This window comes from Lontra canadensis, unplaced genomic scaffold (genome assembly GCF_010015895.1).
Source record: "Lontra canadensis isolate GAN:19392208 unplaced genomic scaffold, GSC_riverotter_1.0 scaffold56, whole genome shotgun sequence".
Lineage (NCBI taxonomy): Eukaryota > Metazoa > Chordata > Mammalia > Carnivora > Mustelidae > Lontra > Lontra canadensis.
In genome coordinates, this window is record NW_022631050.1 from 5,639,334 (window position 1) to 5,666,339 (window position 27,006).

At 42.3% G+C, this 27,006-nt stretch overlaps 1 protein-coding gene and 2 non-coding genes across 3 annotated transcripts in view; all 3 read right to left on the reverse strand.

Annotated features, from left to right (window-relative positions):
• Window positions 1-1,192: 1,192 nt before the first annotated feature.
• KLHL6 (kelch like family member 6) overlaps window positions 1,193-27,006 on the reverse strand; it is a 54,809-nt gene continuing 28,995 nt past the window's right edge. The window contains exons 3-7 of the mRNA XM_032875460.1: window positions 18,702-19,151; window positions 11,190-11,427; window positions 5,519-5,721; window positions 3,685-3,898; window positions 1,193-2,363 (exon numbers count right to left, since the gene is read on the reverse strand). Coding sequence (XP_032731351.1) covers window positions 2,062-2,363; window positions 3,685-3,898; window positions 5,519-5,721; window positions 11,190-11,427; window positions 18,702-19,151 — 1,407 coding nt within the window. The 3' untranslated portion in view covers window positions 1,193-2,061. The remainder of the gene's footprint in view (window positions 2,364-3,684; window positions 3,899-5,518; window positions 5,722-11,189; window positions 11,428-18,701; window positions 19,152-27,006) is intronic.
• On the reverse strand, window positions 4,824-4,927 carry LOC116878297. The gene has a single exon (XR_004384818.1). It is a non-coding gene; the product is annotated as a small nucleolar RNA U13 (small nucleolar RNA).
• Window positions 8,405-8,508, reverse strand: LOC116878296. The gene has a single exon (XR_004384817.1). It is a non-coding gene; the product is annotated as a small nucleolar RNA U13 (small nucleolar RNA).

Below are 27,006 nucleotides of genomic sequence, written 5' to 3' on the forward strand. Positions count from 1 at the left end.
CTCTTTCTGAGGGGAGCTCTCTGCATATGCCACTGATGTTGTCATTGGATATCCATCTTGGAAGTTCTTCCCTGAAATGGTCTTGGGAAAATGATTTCTCCTGTAGCTCACAAATGGTTTCCGAAGGCGATCTCAAAGAAAGTCAAATATGTAAGCAATGGCCACATCACTGGCCCAAGAACACAGCCTTCTAAGATGCTCCTGGGAGGGCAATAAAGACATGGATGTAACCTCATAACTTCATATACATCTCATTTTTCTCCAACTTAATGAAAAGAAAAAATATAATGTTGACTAGTGGCCTGTTTACTGGTTTACTGAGTGTTTCTTGGTCGGGAAGAATTTGTCTTATTCATTGGTGTCCCCGAGTCTTGACAAACAGAACGAACTCCTTGAATATTTGCTAAATGGAACTAGATTAAATTGTTTCAGTTGAAATCTTCATTAAGGTTATTAGTGCTTATGAGTAAGTACATCACTTACTGTAATGTGTTCTATATTTCCACAAATATGTATTTTCCCACCCTGCTTTTCAGAGCAGGGAGCTGAACCTAACCTCACCCAAAGGCACAGAATTTTTCACACACCAACAAGTGTTTATATTTATCCCCAGTGACATAAGTGTACATAGAAATCTTATTTGTAATGTTCCAAGTCTTTTTTTTTCAGCTTTGAACTTTAGCTTCTAACCACAACTTTTCTATGAAAATTCAGCTATCAACTCTAATACCTCTAACTTCCCAAACTATTCAGAAGTACAAGCACAGTCTGCCGCATCTGACATGAAATAAAACTCTGTAAAAAGATCTGAAATAGTATGATGAAAATAAAACACATTGGGTAATGCAGTTACTATGTTGTTACCATGGTTGTTGCTTTTTAAGTACAGCACATGAAACAGGATCTCTTGATCTGTTTCCCCAATTTGGAGATTAGAATAAATTTCCAGTGAGCTCATCTGAAAGCTCTATCTCTTAGAGTGGACAGAGTCCATTCTTTGCAACCAAATTGTGCCAGACTGATCCAAAAACCAAACAGAAGGGCTTCAAAAGATCCTGAAAACTAAGGTTCCAGGAAGGTGGGGACTCAGGGACATGGACTCAAATCTCAATCTAAAAGGCAGAAAGTATATGGTTCAAGAAGAGTCAGTCATTCCTGCAGTGGCCAGCAGGGAGGGAATTTTTACATTAAAAAAAAAAAATAGTAATCTGAGTCTCTGGAAAACCCTTTCTATACTGCAATATAGGTGTTGGGCATGAAGAGGCGAGGGCACTGGCCTGTGCTGAAGGTACAATTCTGTCTAGCAAGGACAGTTCTGGTCTGAATGTACCTCTGTGATCCTAAGAAATAAAAGTTTTGATGGGGGAAAAGTCTTTTATCTCTTTCTAAGCATATAGGTCTTCCCAGAGCCAACTCCCAGTCCTGTTAGATAGAACAACATACAAGACACTCTTGACAAGGAGCCGAAGGCTCTAATAGAAGAAAAAAAGAAAAGGGGGGAAAAAAAAACAACAACTTTATTTCCTTGCCTTTCTGAGTGAATCCTTTTAGCAAACTTGTCAGAAGAAAAAATGAACCAGCTTTTGTTTGTTTTGTTTCCTACTCAGAGATAGACAACATGACAGAACACCACTGACCTTGCAACGGGAAGAGCTGGGTTTAGATTCCTGGCTTAGCTACTTATAATAAGAGTCACCAGGGGCGAAGACCTTAGCCTCTCAGAAACTCAGTTTCCTCAGCTGTAAAAGTGAAGTGATCATACCCAGTCACCAGGTCGTTATGATGGTTAAATGAATTGATACACACAAGTGCCTGGCACAGAACCTGGCATGGGACAGGTGTGTCCTGAATGTTAAGTAGTCTTCTTCTTTCCTCCTGAGGTAGGTCACACAAACATTCCTGGCTGGTCTCAAGTGTCCTAAAGCTGTGACTTCCAAGGAGCCCCCATGGGGAGCCCAGGTGTAAGGCCCGTAGCTCAAGGCCAGCCTGCTGTCTTTAGTGGCATGAACCCGGGCAACAGGTGCAGAGGGCGATCTCCCGGCACCTGGTGCCCTTGCGCAGTCACACTGACACGGCTCCTGGCACGATCCTCCGGATGTGGGTGTAAGACTTCCTGATGGTGACACTGCCATGGTGTGACACCCCCCGGGGCAGGACACACTCTTCTGTCAGTTTCTGGGCCTCAGGGTCCCAACACAACACGGTGGCAATGACCTCGTTCTTTTCGTCCCTTCCCCCGGTGATGTAGAGCCGGTTGTTGCAGGGCGCGATGCCGCAGCTGGCCCTCTCATGGCTGAGCTGGGTCACCAGGCACCAGCTGTCCTCCAGGGGGCTGTAGGCGTACAGCGCTCTCATGGCCCCTCCTGAAGAGGAAGGGAAACACGGTGGGCATCTCACTGTTCTGGTTTTCTTCCCTTTTACCCACAAAAATCCCACTTCTGCTCGGTAAAATCTACCATCTTGCCAATAGAAAAGGTATATTCATGGCTCTCCAGAAAGGTTGAAAGGGTAGAAGGGGCAGTAAGTCTCACGTTGGCAACCCTTCAAAGAGCCCTTTAAACTCTGCGGTCAGGTGCTAATCAGGTGTTAAATGACAATTGGTTTCACACGGTGCCAAAATGTACCCTAAGACTGCTCCCTAGAAGAAATACCATCTTGTTCATTGGGTGCACTCAGCTCGTCATCCCAGCTCTGTCACGTTTTTATTGTAACGATAATCCCTGAGACCAAGGTGATTTTAAAACACCAGAAGGACCATGGGCATAAAGCACCTGCAGAAGGCCTAGTGCATAGAAGCTATCAACACATGACCATGACTAGAGGAGGTGGCATCTCTCTGTAGACTGAGCATGACCTGGCACACCAGTCCAAGTCACCATTTTAAGATGAGCTTTGAAGTCACGAGACTGACCATACAGATACAGGAAACCTGAAGCAAGGGTGAGAAGGGCTTTTTCCTTAATCTCTTCCTGTATTTTGCCTCCAGAAAGCCTTCTCTAATTAGCTCTTATTTGCTGAAGTTACATATTTTTGGCATCTCCTTACATCAGTGACTCTCAGTCGTGGCTGCATGGGAAAAATCACTTGCACATTCAAAACACTTTGCTCTGCTGGCCAGCGTCCTCCCTCTCATTCTGATATCATTGGTCTGGGGTAAGCTCCAGCAATGCATAGTTCTTTAAAAAGCTCCCCAGGTGATTCTCATGAATAGTCAGTATTGAGATCCATCATCCTTAACAATTACATGCCTACTGTGGTCTGACCAGCCAGGCTTTCCTCTTGGCTAAATGCAACTTGTCAGAACTCCCAAAGCAAGTAGAAAGGGTAAAATTCCCATGAACACAAAATAAGAAATGATGATAGCTACCATTTATCGGTCACTTATCACATATACTGTGCACATTTCAATATCTGTACATTTGCCAATGTTTACAATACACTTTGTTCCTGTAGCAGCTTCTGGCTCCTCCACTGGATCCCACTGTCAGTCTGCTTTGTGTGTCCCCTAAAAGTGAGCTGTTTCTGCATCCAAGACTGGAAGGTAAATTCCAATCTGGTCTTTTCTTTTTTTTCAACCTCACCCACATCACCCAGGAATCTGAGTTCCCAGGAGGACCTCATCTGATCTCCCTGCAAGGCTGCATGTGTGGGCTCAGATAAATAAGATGTTATTCATTCACTTACCAACAACATAGATGCGGTCCCGGAAACTGACTGCATTGATGCATTTAGCCTCCACTGGCATGGACGACTTTAAACTCCATTTATTAGTTGAGGGGTCATAACACTGAGTCTTGTCTGTGGCCAATTTCCCATTGGGTCCTCCCCCAATCACATAGAGCTTCTTCTTATGGCTCGTAGCTGCGAAGGAACTGACGTGGACAAGAAGGGGCGCAGCCTGCAGAGGCACAGGGCACCAGGAGGAGCTGTCAGTCACACAGCTACAGACTGCTCCCAGATTGCTGCAGTGGCTCACAGGACACAGGCCAGGAGCTAAGGGACGCAAGTCTGCGCATCCTCTGCCTGAGGTCACAAGGCCTTTGGGCTTGACTCCCTCTGAGATGCAGAGAGGTCAAAGCATGCATTTACCACCTTCCCTGAAAGCTCAGGGTGGGCTAGAACAGGCTGAGTTTCTTCCAAACTCCAGCTATCAGGTGAGGAAAGGTGTACATGGGAATAAGTGTTTATACAGATGAAACCAGCCAATGTTGGAGGAAAATGCTTTCTCAAACATGCATATTTATATTCATTCATGTGTTCCTTCATTCAAAAAATATTCACTGAGTGCCTCCTATGTGCCAGGCATTGTCCTTATTGCTACTATCTAGGAAGAAAAGCTGGTATAAGGGTTTCAGGTGGTCATAGGTAAGCAGACTCCCACTCTGGGGCAAAATAAGATTTGGGGATTAAGCCATACTTGTACTCCCACCCTGTGAACCCCACAGCACTTAAGGGGACTTCCCAGAGCTTCTTAACCAGGGACATGGCCCTCATTAGTCATGGTGCAACTCTGTAACAGGACTTAAACAGCTGAGCAGATCTGGGGCACACCCCCATAAATTAAGGGCTATACAGCAGTTTTCAGGTTGACAGATCATGGCTGGATGCCATGACGACCTGGCTACCTTTGCTTGTGCCCCTAATGACCAGGTTTTACACTCCCCCAATGTGGAACATATTCTGACATGTGATCTAATAAGGAGAAAGAAAATTTGAAATTGGGCATAACCTGAAAATACAGGAAGTGAGATCGTATTATTATTATTATTATTATTGTAAAGACACTTAACATGAGATCTACTCTCTTGACAAATTTTTTTTCACATAAGACGGGTAACGTTCCAAGGTCATAAAAAAGTTTGAGGGAGGCACATATCACACAACAGTGTGAACATGCAATCATCACACTTATGAACTACAAAAGGATCTCTCTTAACACATTTTTAAGCATAAACTGCAGTACCATTATCTGTAGCAGACCACCAAATCTCATTCACCTTGTGTAACTGAAACTCTATGCCCATTAACTAGCAATGATATACACCTGAGATTGAACAGCTAAAGTCTTGCAAGCAGCATGTAAATTGTTCACCAATAGGCAAATAAATAAGGGCTAAGCTCTAAACACTGCCAAATTACTCCGACTCAGTAAACAGTATATTAAAGGGATCCCTGTATGCTCACTGTGGAGACAACAAGGGCAGATGGCATCTGGGGAGATAGCGACTCTGAGCTAAGATATGCCAACTGAGTTTAGGACCAAGTCTCCCCTCTACACCTGGGGTTCTTGTCCGCACAGAGCTTCCCCACCTGGAAGGAAGTTGTTTCTGTGACCTGATCAGCAATGCTGAAGCAAAGGCTCCTTTTAGGAGAGAAGCTCAGAGCTACCAACAATGTTCTCAGTGGGAGCAGAGAGATCAGAAAGCCATATGCCTACATGGGCATATACTTTTCTTTTTTTTTTTTAAAGCTTTGAAGTAGTAATACAAAGTCAGTCATAGAAATAAATCTCCTATACCTCTGACCAGCAGTTATGGAAGGGGTCGTAAGTCTCCACATTGTTGATCCTCTGCAAGCCATCAAAACCTCCAATCACATAGACCTTGCCACCTAACACCACCATCTTATGCCTCCAGCGGCCTATATTCAAATACTCAATTTGAATCCATTTGTTGATTGAAGAATTATATTTCCAAACATCATGTTGTGTTTCTTTGCCACCTAGAAGAGAAATAGAGCATTTAAGAAACCACTAGATGTGTCAGAAATACAGCTTCCTCCTTAAGAAAATGGTCTGGATCAGGAGACAGAGCTAACGCAGGGGAAAAGAGAGAGCCAGTATGAGGCTGGGGTGAATTGTGTACCAGACTATGTCATGTGTCACCTCTGTGCTTTGAGTTCAGAGAAGAAGTGGCTGAATGAGTTGGGTCCAGAGAAGTCTTCAGGGAAGTGGCATCAAGTCCGCATAGGTGGGTAGGAGCCAGCAGGTGCCTGGACTCCATGTCTGTGCAGTGAAGGGGCAGGAAGTAAGGCAGGTCAGGTGAGGTTGGACTTTTGCCAGTAGGGACTGTAGGGCCTTGACCAGCTGCTAAATTAGAAGGCACCTTGAGTTTTGTTTGCTTACTTATTTAGACAAATACAAACCTGGAAAAATCACTAAAAAATCTTACAAAATTGTCTCAGTTCAAATCTCTGATCTATACAAAAAAAAAAAGTGGAATTTGTCCTATTGTTAAATAATTTTTATTATAAAAGAATGAGATTCTTACAATAGGTAATTTGAGAATGAGCTGGTAAATATTTTCTTCAAGACCACTCTCCTTGGGACGCCTGGGTGGCTCAGTTGGTTAAGCAGCTGCCTTCAGCTCGGGTCATGATCCTGGTATCCTAGAATCGAGTCCCACATCGGGCTCCTTGCTTGGCAGGGAGCCTGCTTCTCCCTCTGCCTCTGCCTGCCACTCTGTCTGCCTGTGCTCACTCTCGCTACTCTCTCTCTGACAAATAAATAAATAAAATCTTAAAAAAAAAAAAAAAACAAAACCTTTAAGACCACTCTCCTTAATAAACTGAAAATACATAATTTAGTTAGGGTGAGAGATCAAGACAAAGGGGAACTGACCCTTTTGGTGACTTTAGTATTCTATCAGCTTTGTGTTTCCATTCCTTATCAGCACAGAGTACCACCAACTCCTCAAAGCAAAGATGTACTTTTCAGACTTATAAATGTGCACTAGTGGGGCAATATGTATCCCTGATGATGTTCTGTGTCCTGGGTAAGCGTTTCTCCAGCGTAGAGCCCAGAAGTGAGACTTCTGAGTCAAGAGCACACACTCTGAATTTTTATAGGTGTTGCCAAAGAGCCTTGCACAGCTATCTTGGTTGACCTACCCCTCTCCTACCCACGACATATATTAAGAGAGTTTTTTTGTTTGTTTGTTTTATTGTATACGCTGATGGAGAAAAGTATTGTCATAGTTTGGTTTTTCCTGGCTGCTCAGGAGACCGAGCTTCTTCCTCTTCCATGAATTTTTTTGTTCATATAGTTTAGCCATTTTTCCTTGGGTTGTATACCTTTTAGAGGTCTCTATTCAAAACACTGTGTATGACATTGATCCCATTAAGGTAGTGTCAAAAGTTATAAAATAGGGGCGCCTGGGTGGCTCTGTTGGTTAAGAATCCGACTCTTGATTTTTGACTCAGGTCATGGCCTAAGGATCATAGGGTGGAGCTCTGTATTGGGTTCCACACTCAGCAAGGAATCTGCTTGAGATTCTCTCTCTCTGCCTCTCCCCCCTCACACATGCACACACTCTCTCTCAAATAAATAAAAATCTTTTTTAAAAGAGTTATAAAATAACTATATGCTTTCAAAGACATGTATGTACACTATATTGAAAAGAAGAAAAATTTATGATTTTTACTGCAAGATGTAAAGGAAGATCTGATTAAGTGGGAAGCATATCATGTGCATAGATGAGAAGACAGGTTATTGCAAAAATGTCAACCATCCCTGAGATAATTGATGCATTCAGTGCCTTCGGAACTTTTCAGGGAACTTGAAGAGATCATTCTAAATTTCATTTGGAAGAGTAAATTTGGAAAAATTCCTAAGAAACTTTGGAAAAAGAATGAATAAGAAGGCTTTCGTAGCAAATACCAAAATATACTAAAAAGCTATGATAATGGAACACTGTGGTATTGGCATAAGATGAGACAAACTGACCAATGAAAAACAAGAATACAGAAGAGATTGAAAGATATAAGGATCATTAAATAAATCGTAGTAGAACAATTGGCTATTTGGAGAAAAATTAAATTAGATCCTTCTTTCACATTATGGTGAAAATAAAATTCAAAAGTAAATGGTTTTATAAAAATAACTGGAGAGTATATAGAAGATGTTGATGATCTTGGGGTGGGGAGGGGCTTTCTAAGCATGACATGAATGAAACATAGAATCACATAGGAAAGAAAGTTACTACATACAATATAAATCAAAGTTAAAAGAAAATCATAGTCTGAGGGAAACTATTTGCAATACAAACAGCAAAGGGTATATAGTAAGAGCTCCAAAAAATTAACAAAAAGGCAAACTACCAATAGAAAGACAAAGGGTAGGAACAGATAATTTTTTTAAAAAGAAAGTGTTAGCTAAAAAAAAAAGTGTTAGCTAATAAATATATGAAAATGTGCTACCATCATTAATGAATTAATTATTGAATTAATGAATTAAATATTCTAGGCTATTAAAAATGTAAATCAATAATAAAAAATGTTAGCAAGGATGTAGAAAATGGGCACTGTTCAACATTGGTTGAACTGTAAATTGTTACAAACTTTCTGGAGCACAATTTAACAATATCTACAACAATTCTAAATTGATAAATCTTTTTTTTTTTTTTCACATCAGATGGGTAATGTGCCATGATCGTAAAAAGGTTTAAGGGAGGCACATGTCACACAATAGCATGAACACCCAATCATGACACTTACGAACTACAAAAGGCACCTCCAGGAATCTCTCCAAACAGCAACACAAGTTCTTAAATATATGTGTATTAAAATACCTATTGTGGGGCAACTGTGTGGCTCAGTTGGTTGAGTGCCTGACTCTTGATTTTGGTTCAGGTCATGATCTCCAAGTCACGGGTTTGAGCGTTGTGTGGGGCTCGGTGCTCAGTGTGGAGTCTGCTTGTCCCTCTCCCTCTTTCTCTGTTCTTCCCCCCCACCTCTAAAATATATAAATAAAATCCTTGAAATAATAAAATAATAAAATAAAATGCCTATTGCAGTATTTTTTTCCAGTGGGAAAATAAAAGCTAAAAAAATTGTTTCATTCATTCAATAGACTTAATCCATAATTAAGATTCATTATATTGATATGTAATTATGTCCAAAATCATTAATTGAAGTACAAGTTTCTGTGATTTAACTGTGTGTAACAAGCATGCCTTCATGCACTGCCTGTATCAATTTTCAATAGACAACAACAAATCTAAGTGAAGGAAAGGACAAACTGTAGAATATAACGTGTGTAGCATTTGTGACATAGACTATGATTGCCAAACCTGTCTTTTCCTCCTGTGCACGCAGCTAAACTACATTTCCTAGACCCCCTCCATGGGGGCTGGTGGTGCAGCAGGGAATGTGGCTAGTTCTTGTCCATAGAATGTAGGCAGATTGATGCCTCCCATCCAGGCTGAGGCTGTTATGAGCAGGTGTGCTTTCTCAACTCGTTCAGTATCTCCCTCTTCCTGAATTCCATCAACCTTGAAAGGCCATGTATGGAAAACAGCAGCAGCATCAGATGGAAGGAGGCTAGGTCTCTGAATGACTGAGTGAAGCAGGTCCACTCTCCCCACATACTATTGCAATAATTCATTGAGATTTAGCATTTGTGACAGCAACTAGCATTAGCTTACTCTAAACCAATATAAAATTATTTTTGTAAAAAAGTTAAAACATGGGGGCGCCTGCGTGGCTCAGTGGGTTAAGCCTCTGCCTTCGGCTCAGGTCATGGTCTCAGGGTCCTGGGATCGAGCCCCGTGTCCGGCTCTCTGCTCGGTGGGGAGCCTGCTTCCCTTCCTCTCTCTCTCTGCCTGCTTCGCTGCCTACTTGTGATCTCTGTCTGTCAAATAAATAAATTAAAAAAAAATCTTTAATTAAAAAAAAAGTTAAAACATGTAAGATAGTAATGGCACAGAGAAACTGCCATATTTTACTTTATACTCTCTATATTATTTGAATCTTCAACAGCAATCAAAAAATATTTCTATAGTGGGGCGCCTGGGTGGCTCAGATGGTTAAGCCTCCGCCTTTGGCTCAGGTCATGATCCCAGGGTCCTGAGATCGAGTCCCGCATCTGGTTCCCTGCTCAACGGGGAGCATGCTTCTCCCTCTCCCTCTGCTGCTCCCTTGCTTGTGCGCTCTCTCTCTCTCTCTCTTTCTCTGTGTCAAATAAATAAATAAGATCTTTAAAAAATTATTTCTACAAGATAAACAAAAGTTATCACGTAATCTATGACATTAATATTCCCAGGGAAGAAATGATGTGACTTTGATTTTGGAGGATACTGGTTCTGGGAAGAAGCTCTTCCCCAAACAAATACAGATTAGAGAAAGCCACCAAGAGAGGACAAGGGATGATTGTCTCCTCCCCAGGAGCCCCAAGAAGAGCTGGGGAGAGCATGGGACTCAGAGAACCTGGGTTGAAACCCTGCCTGATGTTTACCAATGTGTGACCTGTCTTCAGATACATTCCATAACCCTTCAGAGCCTGCATTTTCTCCATTTGTAAACTGGAGATTAAAATCACCTACCTTAGAGAGTTGATGTGAGAGGAAAATGATTAAATACCACCAAAGTGTAAATTCACCTACTGTGCTGTAAAGATGATAGAGACTTTGTCACTTAATAAATATATATTAAGCATTTACTAGTAGCTAGGTGCAGGGCTAGGTACTGGCAATACAGTATTGACTCTCTGGAATTCAAGGACTAATGGGAGTCAGGCGCAGTGTAATAGTAAATAAGCAAGTAACTTAGAAGTGACAAATGACAAAGTATTGTGTGCTACTGGAGCATCTAAAAGTATGACAGTTGGGGCACCTGGGTGACTCAGTCAGTTAAGCGTCGCCATCGGCTCAGGTCATGATCCCAGAGTCCTGGGATCGAGCCCTGCACTGGGCTCCCTACTTTGTGGGAAGCCTGTTTCTCCCTCTCCCATTCCCCCTGCTTGAGTTTCCTCTCTCACTGCATGTCTCTCTGTCAAATAAATGCATTTAAAAAAAATCTTTAAAAGTATAACAATAAATTTGAGGTGAGGTTCAGGTTTGGGGTGAACAGCAGACATTTTTATTCATTACCCAGTGCCCAGCTCAGTGTCATACCCCTCTAGCAAATGCCAAATAAGCTCTAGTATCACTTTCCTTCTTCCCTTCCATGAAGGACCGGACCTGTCTGCTGCTTCCCCAGATCCTAGTACAACTGCTCACAGGTTAGCCTCCATTAAGTAAGAATGTGCTTTCCAGGATAGGATCACCTAAGCTCCTGGTTTCCATGTGCTGACCCTGCCAGAGCTAGATCATCACCATTCATAGTAATCCTTCTAAGCCTGTTGCCTGGCTCTCATTCAGAAAATACATAGTGCTCCTGGGGACTTGCTTTGGCATCACTTGGCTCCTGCTTACCTGAGATGTAGACCTCATTTTTTAATGTCACGCATGCAAACTCCACCCACTTCTTATTCTCACTGTCCAGCTCATGCTCCGTCATGGGGAGCTTGGCCACCTCCAGGCGGCTGCGCCGCAGGGGGTCCAGGCAGGTAACCTCCGCCACAAACCGTTCATCCTTCGTGCAGCCACCAATGATCATGAATACCTCAGACTGAAACTCATGCATCCTGGGCTTGGTGCGCTCCGAAATGATCTGGAAAACCAATGGGAGTACGTAAAGGCAGGATGACACAGAGGTTCAGAGCCCAGGCTATGGAGCCAGACCGAGCAGAGCCCAGTTCCCAACTCTGCCACCATGTGACCTCACCTTGAGCCTCAGCTCCATCATCTGTGTAATGGGGACTTGAGCCGTAATTACCTCATAGGTCTGTGGTAAGGATGAAATGGTATCACATATGCAGTGTGCCTGGCTTGGAAGGGCCCAGCGTATATATTAAATACTCAACAAAGGTTACCTATTGTTGCTTTTGCTGCTATTTTAAGAAGTCCAGGTCCATTTACCATCAAAAGTACTTCACCCTTCCTGCCCAGTCTGAAAGTTTGAACCCTGGAATTTCATTTCTGGCTACCTTCCCCCACTCTCGGTTTCAATTTCTTAATGATATCCCAGACTTTGCTCACCACCAGACCTCTTCTGAAAGAGAAGTCCTGATGGTAGGCACACAAGAGCACTTGGAGACTTAGGGGAAAAGTCTCAAACAGGAGCATGGTGTGGCCAGGGACATTGGAGGACTGGGTCCCAACATCAAAGATATGACCCTTCAGAGCCCTGAACAAGCAAAACAAAAACAAAAACAAACAAACAAAAAAACCCACACACCATAGAAATTTGAACCCAGCTGAAAGAACAGAGGTTTGAAAGTCAAATACACCAGAGTTTAGTCCTGGTTTCACCACCTGTGGCTATGTGACCTTGGAGAAGCAACACAATCTCCATAAATGCTTGAGATCACTTCTGTGTCACCAAGTCATTGTGAGCATTCATGAGGTTGTGATGTAGAGGGATGAGCGGAGCACCTGGCATAGGCACAGCCCTTAACAGTCATGGCAGAAGGAGCAGCTAGAGATGTCATATCAGCATTACTGGGGAAAAGGGAGAGCTGCCCTCTTCCTGGTTCCATCCATCCCCTGGGCTCAGTGGGGCAGGTTCTGCAAGTGGGCTAATAGGAAACGGAAAGGTAGCACCCATTTCTCAATACCAAAGCAGGCTGCAAGGTCAGGCTGACCTCACACAGGCTATGACACTTCAATTTTGACCACAGGTGTGACAAACAAGTTACAGTAGCAAAAACTGCCCCCTCAAGTGGCGAACTTGAGGTTCAATGGTCACAAATAAGCAGACCAAACAAAGTAAGAGACTTTGGTTTTCTGTACCAAAGAGTCAGATACAGTAAATTTTTCGTACTCAATTCATGGCCATAAAGTATGTTGCAGGGCTCTCCTTTGGAGGTCAGCAGAAAGAAGTGGGGGAGGGCAATGGGCAGAATCTGAGGGCACTGACAGTGGAGAAGACAGCTGGGATAAGGGTGGAAGGGGTGGTCCTGGGAACTTAGAGGCACTGTGAGAAACCAAGCTGGCAGGACAGGATCTGAGCAATGAGCCGGCACCAAAGACAAATTTTGCCACTCTGTCATTTTCTTTCCCACTATCTGCCCTGCTTCATGTCCCTAAATCTCCCCTCCCCACAGCTGAGATGCAACTCCAGCACAAATTTGGTCCTTTCAAAAGAATTAGGGACTGCGGAGCAATGCTTAGATGATAGCACTAGCTTCCCAGAACTGGTCCCTGTATGACCTTTATTCCAGTTCTGAAAGCCAGACCTCGGCCTTCCTCTGAAGGCCCCGTCTTCTTCACAGTGGCTGCTCTCTTGCCTCAATAGCCTGTTGGCCTGTAGGGAACTGGACTAGCTGTGATCTTACTCCTGATTCCCAGCCTGGGACCCTATTCCTGAGTCCTAGGCTGTGAAAGACTGCTCCCATTGACTGAAAACTCTGCATTCCTGCTATCTGGATCCTCCCATAATATTTGTCCTTGATTTCCCATACCACTTCCCCATCCACCTACCCTTTAAGTCACAGGCATTATTTGTAATGTCCCTTGGTCCTTTCTTCCAAGAAGTCATTCTTGACTTTCTACACATGTTCCCACAGTCCTGAATTCCCCTATCACAACACATTTCCTACTTCTTTGTAATTTACTATAAGGTCCTGATGGCAGAAACAGCCCTTATTCTCCAATAGATCCTCAGCATCAAGAATAGTGCTTGGAGGTTGTGGGATTCTATGAACACTTGCTGAATGAATGAATGAATGAATGATTGATTTAGGTAACCCAGGACCCAATACAGACTTTTTTCCAGTCTAGATCACCATTGTAGCCAGCTTCCACAGTGGCACCCAGCAATCCCCACCTCAGGGTATTTACATCTTATGTTGTTCCCCCGACATTGTTCCAGGGTTGGCCTCTATGCCAGCAGAATACAGCAGAGGTGAAGATTTATCAGTACTGAAACTAGGTTTTAAAAAGCACTACAGCTTTCAGGGTACCTGGGTGGCTCAGTGGGTTAAAGCCTCTGCCTTCGGCTTGGTTTGTGATCCCAGGATCCTGGGACCGAGCCCCGCATCGGGTTCTCTGTTCAGCAGGGAGCCTTCTTCCTCCCCTCTCTTTGCCTGCTTCTATGCCTATTGTGATCTCTGTCAAATAAATAAATAAAATCTTAAAAAAAATAAAAATAAAAAGCACTACTGCTTTCATCTTGATGGATCTCTCAGTCTTTCTGGGACCATTTTCTCTGGAAAAGCCAGCTGCTGTGGAGATGCCCACGTGGTAAGAAACTGAGGCTTCCAGCCAACAGCCAGCAAGGAACTGACACCTGTCAACAATCCTGTGAGTGAGCCTGGAATTTGATCCTCCAACCCTGTTTGAGCTTTGAGATGACTGTAGCCTCTGCCAATAGCTTGACTACAGCTTCATGAGAGACTCTGGGCCAGAACCATCCAAATAAACCATGCCTAGATTCCTGTGAGCTGTGAGATAATAAATGTTTATTGCCTTAAAGTTTAGGGACAATTTGTTACACAACAATAGATAACTAATACAACCATCTAGTAGACGGCATTGTTAGGTATTAAGACCCACTTCATCACTTGGCACCACAGAACTCCTAAGTGGTGGCTATTATCAAACTGTAAATTCAGCTACATTTGACAAAATATTAACCCCAAAGTCATCATGACAAGGCCAGTCTTGAAGTCAGAGATGTGCAAGTTTTTGCAGACACACAGAAGGGTTTGCCGGTGAATCACATGCAACAATTAGGCCTAACTAGTTTCTTTTCAGATTGTTAAAAATAGAACAAACAGTTGCACCTTGCTGACTATTCATTAACAAGGCCTATACTAGGGGACCAGCAGAAGAGACCATGTTGCTTTAACAAAGCTGTCCTCAGGGGTGAGCCTCTGCCTCACTCAGGAGTGAGAGACACCACGCATGCCAGAGCAGCTTTGGGTATAAATCAAGGTGGTCGCTAGACATTTAGGAGGCAATGAAATAAAGGGGAAACTATCTCTGCCCCCAAAGACTTCTCTCCATGAAGGTACTAGCTACCACTCCTAAATCGAATGCAGACTGACATCTGCTTTTAGGGTTCTAAAAGATCTCACTGTTTTCCACCTCCCCAAACTTAGAGAAGGAACAAGGTTAAAAGGGAGAGATGATGATAGGACAAGAAGAGCTGAAGTTTGAAAAAGGAAGGTTAAGGGGATAACTGTGTTCAAAGAGCGGCCTCCAGACTTAGACCACTATTATCAGGAGGAAACCCAGGATTATTCAAGTAGTGAGCAGACGGAGTTTCAAGGAATGAACTGGCAATTGATACCCCAATTCAAAGATCACAATGGTTGGTTGGTTCAGTTACCCAGATTGTAAAATAGGAATGAGAAAGTGCCCTGAGGAGGATTTGGGGAAAAGCAGCAACCCTTGGACACAATGAAAAGAGAAATCTGGGATGCCTGGGTAGCTCAGTCAGTTAAGCATCTGCCTTTGGCTCCGGTCATGATCCCAGGATGCTGGGATCGAGTCCTGCCTACATCAGGCTCCTTGCTAAGCAGGGAGCCTGCTTCTCCCTCTGCCTGCTTTGCCTGCTCTGCCTGTCACTCCCCCTGCTTGTGCTCTCTCTCTCTCTCTGACAAATAAACAAAATCTTTAAAAAAAAAAAAAAAAGAAAAGAAAAGAAAAAAGAAATCACAGATTTAGAGAGAGAAAATGCCTGGTTGTGAGAGATAGTGTACCATAAAGGAATTGCAAGAGAATGAGAATGGTCTCATTTGTGGGGCCTTAACCATGCACCAGACACTGTGCTAACCACATCTCATTCATTATCCTATTTAATTCTCACTGTATCAGTTGGTAGGCATTATTATCTCCATGTTATAGGTCAGGACAGAGCTTTCAAGCAGCTAACTGGCTTACCCAAGGTCACACTGTCAGTAAATTGTGCAGTCAAGATTAAAGCCCAGATCTGCCTAAATATAAAGCCCAAGTTCCTGCCACTGGAAACTCTGCCAGATATCAGAATTCTCTCCTCTCCTAAACCCAAAATTCATAATGCCACTCTCCCACACACTGCAAATACCAAAGTCAGAGTACATACTTCATAGCAGCAACTTAGGTAATTTTTATCAGCAGAAAACCTTTATTACCTGTATTTTAGGGACTTAGGATACAGGAAGCAGAAATAAAAGTAGCTAGAATAATGGAAGTGTAGTTGAGCAAGACTCTATACTTTGAACACTGAACTGAGAGCAGTTGTAGAGACAGACACTGTCTGCAGTTTTATGAGGGCTTTGATGACCCAGTGCTGAGCCATCTGCCAGCGACCCACATACCCAGCATGTGGTAGGACCCATATGGTTGCCTGGACTCTCTCTTTCAGTCTACTCATCACTGTTCATTCACTTAGTGTCTTAGCTTCTCTGATAGACCATAAGGCAGAGACTGTTTTTGTAGTGCCTGGTGCCATATCTGGCACACAGTTGGTGTTCAGAATTTATTTGCAAAAAATACATACATACATATATAAAAGTATAGCTTATTAAAATATATGGGATGCTGTTAAAATAGTTTGCAGGAAATTTATAGCACCACTGATAATACTAGAAAATATAAGGAAGTTCTCAAATCAATGACTTCAGCTTCCAATTTAAAAAAAACAAGAGATAATTAAACCCAAAGTAAGCAGAAGAAAGAAAATAATCAAGATTAGATTCAAATAAATGAAATCATAAAAACTAATGAAACCAGAAGGTGTTTCTTTGAGAAAACTGATAGAACTGATAAACCTCTAACCAGCCTGATCAGGAAAAAAAGAGAAGAAACATTAACTACTAATATCTGGAGTGAGAGATGTGACATCACTATAGATTCTACAGATATTAAAAGGATAATAAAGGAATGCCATGAGCAACTTCATGCCAGTAAGTTCCATAACCTCTATGAAATGGGGAAATTCTTTGAAAGATGCAAACTACCAAAGCATTCTAGAAGAAATAGATAACCCTATATATATTAAAGAAATACAATTTGTAGTTAAAAATCTCACAAAGAAAACTCCTGGGGCACCTGAGTGGCTCAGCTTGTTGAGCATCCAACTCTTGATTTCGGCTGGGTTAACGATCTCAGGGTTGTGAGATTGACATCAGTCTCCGCGCTCAGTGCAGAGTCTGCTTGTCCCTCTCTCTCCCTGACTTGCGTTTTCTCTCTCTCTCTCTCTCTAAAATAAATAGATAAAATATTTTAAAAAAAAACCCTCCTGACCTCCTGATTCTGATAGTATCACTGGTAAATTCTACTAAACATTTCAGGATAGTTGCAGAGTGAATCAATGACAGCAGATCTGAAGGCAACACACAAATAGAAAAGGACATATAGGAAAAGAAGGAGGCTCCGGTGGCCTCAGAGAGATAATTTCTAAACCACTTGTGGTTAGGATTTCTATCAATGGCCTAATGAAGGTTTAGAAGCCTATCCCAGAATTACTGTACAGTGGTATATAGGTGTGTGTGTTCATGCATATAAGCTTAACACGCTGTCCCTATATTATTATTTCCTGATGGTTTTGTTCCTTTCCACTAAGCCTATTTTTGTGTGTGTGAAGTTTTGAATAAAACACTTCTTCAGAAGTTGTTAAGGAGAACCAGGTACAGCCAAATGATATGCGTATTCATCATCTTGGTACCCATTTATTCATTCAACAAACATTTACCAATCAGTTACTCTATATCAGGGATTCTCCTAATGTCTGGAGATGGAAAGTCCAATAAGACATATTTCTGACCATAACAAGCTGCCAGTATAGAGACATTTACAGATGAGGAAGTCAATGGTTACCATGTGGCAGTTGGTGCTATGACAGAGCAATGAACCAGGTGCTAGGGGAATGAGGGAGGTCTCTGAGGTGGTGCTTTTAACTTTTTGCAGCTGGTGCAGAAGTCAACTAGACGGAAAGAGGAAAAAAGCACTTGAACCTTAGTCTGCATTAGTGGATGAAAAAGCACATCCCCACACCCTAGCAGTGGGGAGAGGCTGGAGATGGCGCTAGAGAAGTGGGCAGAGGTAAAGTATGTAATCGAGGCTCTGGGAGCTCAGGCAGGAAAGGTGTGGGCTTTACCCTGAGAGTCATGGGGAGCTGTGAAGAGGGTAAGCCCAAGAGCACAATAATTGGGTTTGAGTTTTTTTTTTTTTTTAATTTTAAAGATTTTATTTATTTATTTGACCGAGAGAGACACAGCTAGAGAGCAAACACAAGCAGGGGGAGTGGGAGAGGGAGAAGCAGGCCTCCCGCTGAGCAGGGAGCCTGATGCAGGGCTCGATCCCACGACCCTGGGATCATGACCTGAGCTGAAGGCAGTTGCTTAAAGACTGAGCCACCCAGGTGCCCTCAGGCTTGAGTTTTAGATCATCCAGCTGATGAATAAATTGGAGGGAGGCCAGACTGAGGGCAGGAAGATGAGTTTTGGGGAATTTTCAGAAACTCAGGAAGGAAACAATGACAGTCTGGACCAAGGTAATGTCACAGGATATCCAAGAGACTCGTGGTTCTCCAGAGCAGGCAAACTAGGAAAGCAGTACTCCTATGGGATGGCAACCAGACAGGGCACATTCCGTCCTGTGTGTGTCACCCCCACCAACCTCCACCCTTATGCCCTGGGATGAGGGAGGATGTGCCCGGCATGGTGCTGAGTGATTTCCCATCTCACTCAGTCCTCTTAGTAGGTGTTTATGTCATATCAGCCCCATTTTACAGATCAGAAATCCAGGGCCTTTGGAACTGCCTGACTCAAACCACAAACAGAACAGTGCCTTCTCTGTGCTGTAAAGATTGGTAAGCCAGCCTCACCTATATTTCTGTAAGGCCACTGACTCCTCTGCTTCGTTGCTTAACTACAGGCTCATTCAATGTCAACTCACCTCATTGCCTGAAAGGTGGTACATCCTGGCTTCCTGAAGCAGCGGGAAGACCTCTGGGCACTGTCTGATAAGAGGATCTGCCTCCACCGTCTCCACAAAGTACCATGGGTCCAGAAGTGGCAAGCGCACATTCTCAAGGACATAGGGGAGCAAGCAGAGTCGTTCTGACTGTTTGTGCCGGACCCAACTCATCACAGTCTCAAACACCTGAGCCTCCTCGGTCACATAGAGGTCATCACTCTTCAAGATGTGGTACAGAGTGTCCACAGGAAGTTCGAGAAACTCCTCAGAGTTCAGAATCTGCACAAAGTTTTGAATGATGTAATTTTGAACCTGCTTCTTCAGACTGTCCAACGAGTGTGTATCCGCCAGCCTCAGTATTCCAACACAGTTTTCAGGGTTCAAGGCTTCTGTTAGGAAGCTGGCACAGGCATCCACCATCCGCAGGAACTAAGAGAGCAGAAGGAAGCAAATCAGGCCAGAGAACCATCAGTCCAAAGGAAGCCTTATCAGAAAGTTGTGTATGGTGGCAAAAAATGAGAACAATCCAAATGACTGACAGCAGAGGACCAGCTAAAGAAATTACATAGATTCTTATTTTTGACAACTCTGTAGTCATTAATACAACAAAAATGTTCATAATGTATTGAGTTTAAATATCTGTTCTCTGAATCTGATCAAGTCTCTCGATTTAATCAGCAATTTACAGGAAATATAGTAGAAAGAGGAACATGTTAAATGGTACCATGGGAATATACAATCAGCAAAATCTGGACTGTGAGAAACTTTACGGAATCAGTTCAGTTTCTTCAACAAATACATCACAAGGGTAAACAAGAGAGAGAGGTGGGGAGAAGGAACTTAGAAATGAAGAGATGTAAGAGACACATCAACCTTGTGCAAAATCTGGACCTTATTTGGATTAGTATTCATTTTAAGTGTGATCATGGTATTGTGATTATATTTCAAGAAGAATCCTTGTGTTTTAGAGAGAGATATATACTAAAATTTTGCAGGTGAAATGAGAAGAACACTTCAAAAATCATAGGTACATTATGATCCTATTTTTATAAAAAAATATAGAATATAGGTATAGAAAAAAGCATGAAGGATATACACCAAAATATTAACAGTTATTATATTTCATTGTATCAGGTATCTTAGGACAATTTATGCTGCATTAACCTCCAAATCTCAGGCACTGACAAGAATAAATGATTATTTCTCACTCACATTACATGTCCAACAGAAGTCTTCATTCCAAGATCTAGAATGACAGAAAAGCTAGTCTTGTGACAGGAGGAAAAAGATGGCAGAGCCTTACTAGGCTCTTAAAGCTTCAGCTCAGAAGTTGCACGTGTCATTTCCACTCACACTTAATTGGCCAGAGTAAATCACAGGGCAAAATTTGTTGCCAAAGGAAAAATAATCCTCCCATAGACACAGTCCCAGAGGCATAGAAAGGGCAGATACTGTATATATACTGTAAGATATCACATTTTCTAATAAGACTCTGAGAATTTCCCTTACTTTTTTAACATATATTAAAAATCTTCTAAAATGAATAAGTAGCACTTTTGTAAGATAAAAATTCATTTGAAAAATTGTTGGTTTCTATGTCTTAGTTTTAAATTATCATCATCCTTATAAAAATATGAGCCCCTTATGCTTATATAGCACTTACAAAGCATGTCATATCCATTATATTATTTAATATTCATTTTACAGATGAGGTGCCTCAGATGCATCAGCTTCTTTTTTTATTAAGTTGGTTCTTTAAAAAGATTTTATTTATTTATTTGACAAAGGCAGTGAGAGAGGGAACACAAGCAAGGGGAGTGGGAGAGGGAGAAGCAGGCTTCCCGCTGAGCAAGGAGCCCAACACAGGGTCATGACCTGAGCCAAACGCAGATGCTTAACGACTAGGTCATCCAGGTGCCCTATTAAGTTTTTTATTTTAATCCCAATATAGTTAACATGCAATGTTATATTAGTTTCAGGTGTATAATATTCAAATGCATCAGTTCATTCTTATTCACTGCTCTCTGGAGCTTAGCTCTGAACAAGTCCAAATTCCTATCCCCCCTCCTTGTCCCCTGGGTCAGTAAAAGGTCAAGTTCTCAGTGTTCTTGGGTTGATGAATTAATTAACAGGAGGGAAAGAGGAAGTCTGAGTAGAGAGAACCTGGTCTCTCCGGCAGGGAGGGCTGGTCTGAAGGCAGTGAGATAGCCCAGTGAGAGTTTGGACGGACAGACCTGCATCCGATGGGGTGCAAACTGCAGAGGAGACGAGATGCTCCAGTGATGAACTGAGGGTAGCGGGGCAGTGGAGCAGGACTGGTCTCAGAGTAAGCCATATTGATTTAGGCTCTGGCCTTCACTCCAGAGCATTCTAGGAGACACACATCTCTGATTTTCTAATCAATCCCAATTGCAACATATTATCTTTCCATGTCAGAACACTCATTCAAGCCATCAGTTTAGAAACATTGACTGTCAATGAAATGCTGGAGAAGCTTGAATTCTGCTTCAGACCACCTTGTCTGCTGGCCCTGGCCATTGCCTGCAATCTGTTCCTCGCATGAGCAACTGTAGAAACGGTTGAGACTGAGAATTCTAACACCTGTTTTCTTGTTTGCAGATTTTCAGTTCAAAGAGTAAAAATGCACAACCGAGACCAAGCCTTGCTAGCCCTCAGAACTTGTCACCAGAGCCCTACGTGGCCCTGCCCACAGACGCCTATGAGCACTGAAATGGAACTCACTTTTGTGGCGGCCTCCAGTGCAAAGGGCAGGTACACTATTCCAGTGTTTGCGTGAGAAGATGATTAAATAGATCTTCTAAATATGTAAACTAGCCCTGGGAGGCCACCTAAAAACCTGGTAATAGCGGTTGTCTCTGAGGAACAGGGGAACTGGTAGCTGGGGTCAGGGTAGAGAGAAGACTTACTTTTCTTTCATTTATTTATTTTTCATTATTTTTAAAAGATTTTATTTATTTATTTGACAGAGAGAACACAAGCAGGGAGAACGGCAGAGAGGGAAAAGCAGACTTCCCACTGAGCAGGGAGCCTGATGCAGGGTTCGATCAAAGGATCCTGGGATCATGACCTGAGCTGAAGGCAGATGCTTAACCGACTGAGCCACCCAGGCGCCCCACTCTTCACCTATTTGTACTCCCTTGCTTTGAGTGCCATGTGATAGAATTCTCTATTTAAAATAGTTTCTCATAGAAACAAAGAAATAAAGTTTCTCATGAATGGAGAAAACACTAGAAAGTAACACATCAAAACGCTATCCATGTTTATTTCAAATGCAGTGTCATAGATAAAGCAATTAATTTGTCTTTTAGACTTTGCTGTTTAGAACAAATGTTCTACATTGAGCATGAAGTTGCTATTTTATTTTATTTATTATTATTTTGTTTTTTTAAGAGGGAGAGAGAGTACAGGAGCAGAAGGGTGCAAGGGGAAAGGGAGAGGGAGAGAAAGAGAATCCCAAGCAGGCTCCACACCCAGTGTGGAGCCCAAAGTGGGGCACAATCCCATGACCCTGAGATCATGACCTGAGCTGAAATCAAGAATTGGACACCCAACCAACTGAGCCACCAAGGCACCCAATATGATGTTTTTTTAAAAATCAGAAAAAATAAAATACTTCCTCGTGATTTTCAAGTACACGATGAGAAAATAAAACAAAATGTAAAAAATAACACCCCCTATGAGCCAGCCCCTTTATATTCCCAGATAATTTAATCCTTACAACACTATAGCTATTTATTGTCATTCCTGTTTTATAGATGAGGAAAGGAGATCCAGAGAAGTGAGGTAATTTCCTCAGAAATTTATAGCTAATAAGAGGTAGAGCTAAAATTTGAACCAGTCTTATCTGATTCCAAAAACGCATGTTTTTAGACCATTTCAAGCTACCTTAGGTCAAATTGTGTGTGCACAAATCAAGAATTTGGCAGATGTCAACCATGATTTGTATGCCTCACCAAGGAGAGCTCCAATAATCTGATCTGCCCAAAGGAAGGCTTGGCCGACAAGGTGCTAATTTCTACCCCTGCTTGATGACTACTGATGAGCAAAGAAGGAAACCATGAAAGAGCTCACATTTGTGAGAAACATTGATCCAAAGTGTCGCTCCCCACTCAGAAACTGTTCATCCCTCCACTCATCCACCTGTTAATTTCCAAAATGTGTCCTGAACATCATTATGTAGTAGGCCATCAACCAGTGCTGGGAGTACAGAGCTGAGCAGAAAGAAACATAGCGCCTATGCTCATTGGACCTGACAGACCAATGGGGAAGGCAGACATTAATCAAATAATCACACAAATGTCAAACTATAACTGTGAGAAATGCATGTAACAAAACACCTATTCTTACCCCTCAAGCCATGCACTGTCATCAGAACTCGCCCTGATGGAACCCTTCCACAGTGAGACCTGTCTGCTCACCTTACCCAAATATTTCTAAGCTCAACTGTCACAGTGCCTTTCTGTGCTCATGCTGCTTCATCAGCCTGGACCAGCTTTCTCCCTCATCACTATCTGTTAAAATCCTGCTCTCCCTGCCTAGGCAAGTTTTACTTCAGAGCTCCATTTTTTAAGAAAGGATTCAGGATGGTTCACCCTTTCAACTGAAAAGGCCCCTTTCAAGTTAACTTCAAAAAAAAAAAAAATAAATGGGGGGCAAGAGTACCATGACCATCAACTTATCTACATAGGGGCTGTTTTCTTCATTCAGAGTGTTAAATCTGGGACTGATGGATGGGCTCCAGAGTCTGTGAACCCCTACGATGGTGTACAAACATCTGTTTGCACATGTGTCAGTTTTCCTGAAATTGAGTTTACAGGAGACACTGAGTTGCTCTTTATTATCCATAAACCTGAGGACAAAGCCAGCACAAGAGGGAGAACCAGGCTGACAGAACCAGAGGGTCTTAACCAGACTGTGCTTTAAGCCTTCTCTACCTCTGGATATTTTTAATTCTGGGTCAATACTTGCTTAAGAAGAAAGGAAGAGAATGAACGAGGAGAGAAGAGAAAAGAAACAGAGAAATCCTATCCATTCATGAGGTTCTTTCTCAAGAGCCACTTCCTCCTTCTCGGCTTCTCCAGTTGCCAACATGGAATCAGCTCCTACCTCCTCAGTGCTCCACTGGGCAAGTCACTTGCCCCTCTGTGGAGCACTGATTACATTTCTCCCTGTACTATGGTCAAGCATCTCAAGGGCAGATTCTAGGTAGGTCATAGTTGTGTTTTTATTTCCAAGAGCACCTAGCACAAATTCTGCCAAAAGAAGGAAAGGAAAGAGAGAAGGAAAATAGTTTGGATACCCAGCATGCACCAAGATCTGTTAGACACTTTCCCATCCATTTTTTAATTTAATGAATGTTTTATTTTTTTAATGAATATTTTTACTTTATAAGTAATAACAAGGCCGGTATTTTATATACTATATATCTATATATAATATGAGGTTTTATATATATAAAATACCGGCCTTGTTATTACATATTTTTATAGTAATATTACTAAAAATATACATATACACAGGCCCAGACCATTGCACAGAGGAAGAATCAGAGAATTCGAAGAGTCAAATACATTGCCTTAGGTCACACAGCCAGTAGGTGGTACAGATGGCACTCAAGGTCATGGCTAGCTCACTCATCTTACTGGCCATTGCACTTCTTTTGTAACTGTCACATTGTTGAGCTAACAAACTTCCAGGAGAGTCTGAAGAGGACTTATGAGGACAAAGGTAGTGCAGATCTCCAAGTTGCCTACATTTCCCCTAAAATACTTCAAGAAAGTGCTTCAAGAAACACTTTCGAGCACGAGGGGTGTAGAGCAGCATCCTAACCAGTGGTTGGGAAACTGCTGATATACAGGGCAGTCATGGGAATAAGAAATTGTTTTCTTTACAATATATATTGTAAATATAATTTATATAATTTATATTTATATAATTTATATTATATTTATAGTATATTGTGAATATAATATAGATATTATTAATATTTATTAATTAATATTTTAATTAAAAATAAATAATTAAACAAAATTAATATTAATTAATATTAAATTATAAATATATAAATAATATAAATATAAAACAATTTATATGTTGTTTATATTATATTACAATATATATTGTAATATAATATAAACAACATATAAATTATTTTCTTTACAATATATATGCTTTTTGCTTCTTCATAGTCAAGATTACTTAGGATGTTAGCATAAATTTTCTTGCTCAGCCTGTCCCAATGACACATGAACTTGTTTATTAAAGCTGAGCTATGACAGATAATGGCAACAGACAGCCAACTTCCTGTTTGAGAGGACATGTGAGCAAAAGGTTACAGTCAGGCACCTGACTCTCGAAGAGGGAGACTAAAAATACAATCAAAGAAACCACTTGAGACATGGCTGCTGTTCCCATGAGAAGTCTCTGCATCAGTGTGATTTTACCCCCTGCTCCCCAACTCCACTGGGCCTCCTCTGCTTCCCTTCATGCTCTCCAGAATATGGGGTCTTAACAGATTTAACCAGTGTAATTCCACAACTCCCAGAGGTGCCTTCAAATCAACTGCAGAAAAACTGAACCCTATTTTGGCCCAAATAAGCAATTTCATTGACCACAGTCCCCAGATGACCTTACAGTTATTGCAAAGGATATGTATAGACATTGGTATTCTTACCTTCAAGTCCCAACAAATCAGTGTTTGTGAAGAGTACATAATTTGTTGATGAGATTAATAAACCAAAATCAGGGGCGCCTGGGTGGTTCAGTGGGTTAAAGGTTCTGCCTTCGGCTCAGGCCCTGTAATCGAGCCCTGCATCGGGCTCTCTGCTCAGCAGGGAGCCTGCTTCCTCCTCTCTCTCTGCCTGCCTCTCTGCCTACTTGTGATCTCTGTCAAATAAATAAATAAAATTAAAAAAAAATCACTTGAAATTCTTGTGATTTTTCGGTGAATTGTTTGTGAATTCACAATAAATCTTCTGTCACCATTTTTCTTCTCAGACAATAGTTATGAAAAGTAAAGTTGTTCTCCTATGGGGTGTGTACTGATGTCAAAGAGAGGTCTTCAGGGGCACCTGGCTGGCTCAGTCGGTTAAGTGTCTGACTGGATTTTGGCTCAAGGCATGATCTCAGGGTAATGAGATCAAGCCCCACATCAGGCTTCACACTGGGTGTGGAGCTTACTTAAGATTCTCTCTCTGCTCCTCCTGGCCCCCCAAAAGAGGAGTCTTCATACTTAAAAACTGTAAATTACCGCTGATCCTAATCTCTCATCCCTTCCCCTTTCCCTCTTTCTCAGGTATACATCTATTTTAGACCAATGGGAATATGTGTCCCCTACCCCCAGGATGTCCTCTGCTCCCTCCAAACTTTCAATCCTTGCTCTAGATTTTGCTGAGGGGTCTTCTGGTCCCTGGAAACTATATGGGGTGGGCAGGAAAGGGAATAAGACCTGCAAAATGTGCTCACTAAGGTGGGGCAGTGCTGTGGGACTGATACAACTATAGAGGTAGACTGACCTCAGAAGTGGAATCAGAGGGAAAGGAAGGGGTGTGGGAAGCTTGGTCAAGATTCTGCCAACAGACAGCTCCTGAAGTTTCAGAGGAACCAGTGGGGCCACCAACAGGCCAATAGCACACATGGGGGGCAGGGGGACTACATGGGCCATACTAATGTTCAATGGGCCAGAGCCACAGCTGGAGAATCGTGACTCAGCCCAGGAACAGAATGAAGGCCAGGGAGGGACTAAATGGAATAACTGTTTCTGGAATGTATTTGATGTTCAGGATAAGGGTTATGTGTGGGGTTAGAACCAGTAGGGCATCTAAGCAAAGCCAAATCCTGAGAAGCAGGTCCATGCGCAGATAACTATAATAAAGTTAACAGGTAGAGAAGGTGGAAACTTAAGTCTCTGCCTGAAGTTCTCTCTGCCTAGAATACATTTCCTCCAACTCAGCTGCAATGTGTCAAAATCCTACCCATTCTATGAAATACAGTTCAATGCCACCTCCTTCAGACCCAGAACTTTTTTCTACTTGGGCACTCTGCCCTAGGGTCTGACTGGATTGCTCTGTGGTTTGAAAGCTCTGTGGAAATCCTTGCTTTTGAGGCTTTAGGTGTAGTGGTAGGTAGCAGGAATGGGAGTCAGAAGTTCTGGATTTAGGCCCCAGATCATAGCTTCAATCTTTGATGACCTGCTCTTTGAACTCTCTGTGAGCCACAGTTTCTTCTTCTAGAAAGTGTTGAGAATAATAAAGCCCATCTTGCA